This window comes from Primulina tabacum, chromosome 5 (genome assembly GCF_025594145.1).
Source record: "Primulina tabacum isolate GXHZ01 chromosome 5, ASM2559414v2, whole genome shotgun sequence".
Classification (NCBI taxonomy): Eukaryota; Viridiplantae; Streptophyta; class Magnoliopsida; order Lamiales; family Gesneriaceae; genus Primulina; species Primulina tabacum.
Window position 1 is genome coordinate 17,707,122 of NC_134554.1, and position 3,238 is coordinate 17,710,359.

Genomic DNA, 3,238 nt, shown 5'->3' on the forward strand with positions numbered 1-3,238 from the left:
TATCTTTGTGATAGAAGTGGTGACGTAAGAACATTTTAAGTCTCTGAATATCCATAACATCTCTGTATTCATTATTTAAATTATTCTTTGAGAATTCAATCTGCCATTCGGTTTATTTCAGCATTATATTAGTGAACTGATTGACATCGACAACAAGATTCTTGAATTTAGTTTATCAGTAAACCAATTCATCCCATCGAAAAAGACGAAAATCTTAAAGTGTTTATTCAACCTCCCTTCTTAACACTTTCTCCAGTTTATTCGATCCTAACATTATATATAAAAAGTTGATTTGATTGATTTTAGATATAGATTTGATATAAATAATAAAAATATAGATAAAAAGTTGATTTGATTTTATATATATGTCCTTGTCATTTTAAAAATAACATAGACAAGGCATAAAAAATTGTCCTTCAAGTTTTTTCTTTCAGTGTCGATAACATAGATTACTAAAATCGCAAAGACACGTACGAACTAAACATACAATTTTTCCTGTAAATATTTGATAGTAAGATGACAATCTTTTCTTTGTAAAATAGATTATGCCATTGACACCTGGAATTTTAAAAAACTTGTGCATTAATTTGCCATTATATAAATAGTATGAACTTAATTTCTTATCATAGTAAGTAGTGTAAAATATATTACACATTACATATTATAGATTACAATACACATCTGTCATTGTAACATGAATATTTCACTCACTGAAACTCATTAATTGCAGTGTCAGTGGGCTACTCAGATTTATACACAAGTTTAATTTCTTTAAGGCAAAATTTCTTCTTAAAAAAAGCATACACATTTTTTTTTCAAGTCAAGTGAATTTTTTTCGAAAACCAGCAAAACCAGACAATTTTTGTTAGAAAAAATTAGTTTGGGGAAAAAATCTATCCAAACATACTCTATGTTTATATATATATTTTTAATGCAAACTGGCCAATTGTTCATAGGAGGACAAATACTAAATTCATACCTGTCTATGATCATTATTTCACTAACATGTGACCAAACATCCAGAAGATAAATATTTCTTAATATATGTTAAATTACATAAATCTGCATTAAATGCTTCCAGCAATTCTCTGATTATAAAAGGAGAGCCCAATGCTGCAAAAATGCACCAAATTGTCTTCTTCCAATTTTTTCTTGGAAATCAATAAAGATGGCTGTGTCAATTTTCTTCCAATATTTGATGCTTATTGTCATGATATCTGTATTCCATTTAGACACAACAGGTCCGACGTCCTTTTCTGATCTTTTTTCCTTTGATTTATGTAAAAATGGATTTCGATCGATCTAAAGTAACTCAAAAGACATATCTTGTTTGTTTATTGTTTGATATCTTTTGATTAAATGCATGCAGATGCTCAAACGGGAGCTTGTTATGGTTTTCTTGGCAACAATCTTCCACCCGCATGGGAAATCATTGCCCTCTGCAAGCAACACAACATTCTACGAGTTCGAATCTACAATCCCAACCCACAAGTCCTCGAAGCTCTCAAAGGAAGCAACGTTTCAGTAATGGTAGGTGTCGAGAATGAGAACATCATAAGCATCGCCCACGATCCGAATCTCGCAAAATCTTGGGTCCAAAACAATGTCCTAAAATATCCAAACGTGAACTTTAGATATATCGCTGTCGGGAATGAGATCGTCCCAGATGAGGCCGGCTCCAGCATTGCACCATATCTTGCTCCAGCCATGCAAAATGTGTACAATGCCCTGACCGCAGCTGGTTTAGGGCAAAAGATTAAGGTTTCTACCGCTTTAAGCATGGGCGTGCTTGCATCATCGTACCCTCCTTCAGAGGGAAGCTTTAAGGCCCCATCTTTTATAAATCCAATCGTCGCGTTTCTTTCGAAAACTCAGAGCCCTTTTCTTGTAAATGTGTATCCTTACTTTGCATATATAAGTGATCCAGCCGACATTCCTTTGGATTATGCGATATTCACATCTCCTGGGGCTGTTGTGAAAGATGGGGCCTATGAGTACCAGAATCTGTTCAGTTCTATGGTGGATGCAGTTCATGCGGCATTGGAGCATGCCGGTGCACCGAACGTGGAAGTCGTCGTTTCTGAAACGGGGTGGCCCTCGGCGGGTGGGACTGCAACAACCATCGACAATGCAAAATCTTATAACTCAAATTTGCTCCAAATAGTGAAGAATGGGACTCCAAGAAAGCCCGGAAAGCCTCTCGAAACTTATATTTTCGATCTGATTGATGAGAATCAGAAGGAACCTGAAACTGAGAAGCACTGGGGGATCTTTCTGCCCAACAAACAGCCTAAATATCCTCTCTCATTTAACTAGCTACCTACGTTTCTAGCTAGGCTATAAAGCATGCATTTTGATTAATTGGGGTGGCATGCCCAGCTTTTAATTATTTTTTAGCTCTAAATAATATATTCAATCGAAAAAAAATAAAATCTTGAATGATTGAAGCGAAGATGAGTTACTGCATATATATTATCCTTTCTTCTTTGCTAATACTGATTCTGGTTGATAATTAATTAAATATAATAAAGAAAAAAACAGAACTTATCTAACTTAATTAAAGACTTTTTCTCAACCCACATTTATTATGAGTCATATATATATTTAAAATCCAACAATATCAGTTTTCTTCAGCGTTAATTAAGAAATTGTCTTTGAATCTCCAACCCAGACTTGGGTTGGGGTCGATCTCTGTAAGAGAAAAGACAAAATCAATTATATTACTAAATCTGAAACAAATAGTACTCAAATAACATATATTAATATTATATTTTTTATTTTTGTATCGATTTTTATTCGTACAAAGACATGACCCTGTAAATGGAGAAATATTTTTTCCTTGTAACACCAAACCCGAGTTTAGGTTTGAGGATTTTAAAGAAATTTACCTTTATTTAACTTCACCATATCATTATTACATTAAACTTGAAAAATAATGGAATGAAAAAGAAATTTATTAGGCAATATCCCTTCACAAAATTTTCACCATTCTCAACCTCTTAAAAATGCGTCACACTACTGACACTGTAGGTATGCTTACCGGTTCACCAGTTCCGACGAGTTCCAGTGCCGTAGGTCCGGAACCGGTCAGAACAAGTCCAAACCCGGTTCGAACCGGTTCCGAGCTCATGGCAGGCAGAAGCCCAATTCCAATTTCGTACCGGAAGCCCAATTCGATTGCTTCGGACAGGTTCAACTTTGTTTTGGACTGGTTCCGAGCTCATTATAGGCGGTTTTT

General features: G+C 34.8%; 1 protein-coding gene across 1 annotated transcript; it reads left to right on the forward strand.

The window, feature by feature from the left end:
• Window positions 1-1,142: 1,142 nt before the first annotated feature.
• Window positions 1,143-2,398, forward strand: LOC142544897 (glucan endo-1,3-beta-glucosidase, basic isoform-like). The gene is made up of 2 exons (XM_075651921.1): window positions 1,143-1,241; window positions 1,370-2,398. The coding sequence occupies exons 1-2, from the start codon at window positions 1,169-1,171 to the stop codon at window positions 2,314-2,316; spliced, it is 1,020 nt and encodes a 339-aa protein (XP_075508036.1). The 5' UTR covers window positions 1,143-1,168; the 3' UTR covers window positions 2,317-2,398.
• Window positions 2,399-3,238: the final 840 nt, after the last annotated feature.

Excerpts from the sequence above, each read along its gene's own strand:
- LOC142544897 (XM_075651921.1), top strand. The coding sequence starts at position 1,169 with ATGGCTGTGTCAATTTTCTTCCAATATTTGATGCTTATTGTCATGATA. Across the intron at positions 1,242-1,369 it reads ATTCCATTTAGACACAACAG|ATGCTCAAACGGGAGCTTGT; the intron begins GTCCGACGTCCT and ends AAATGCATGCAG.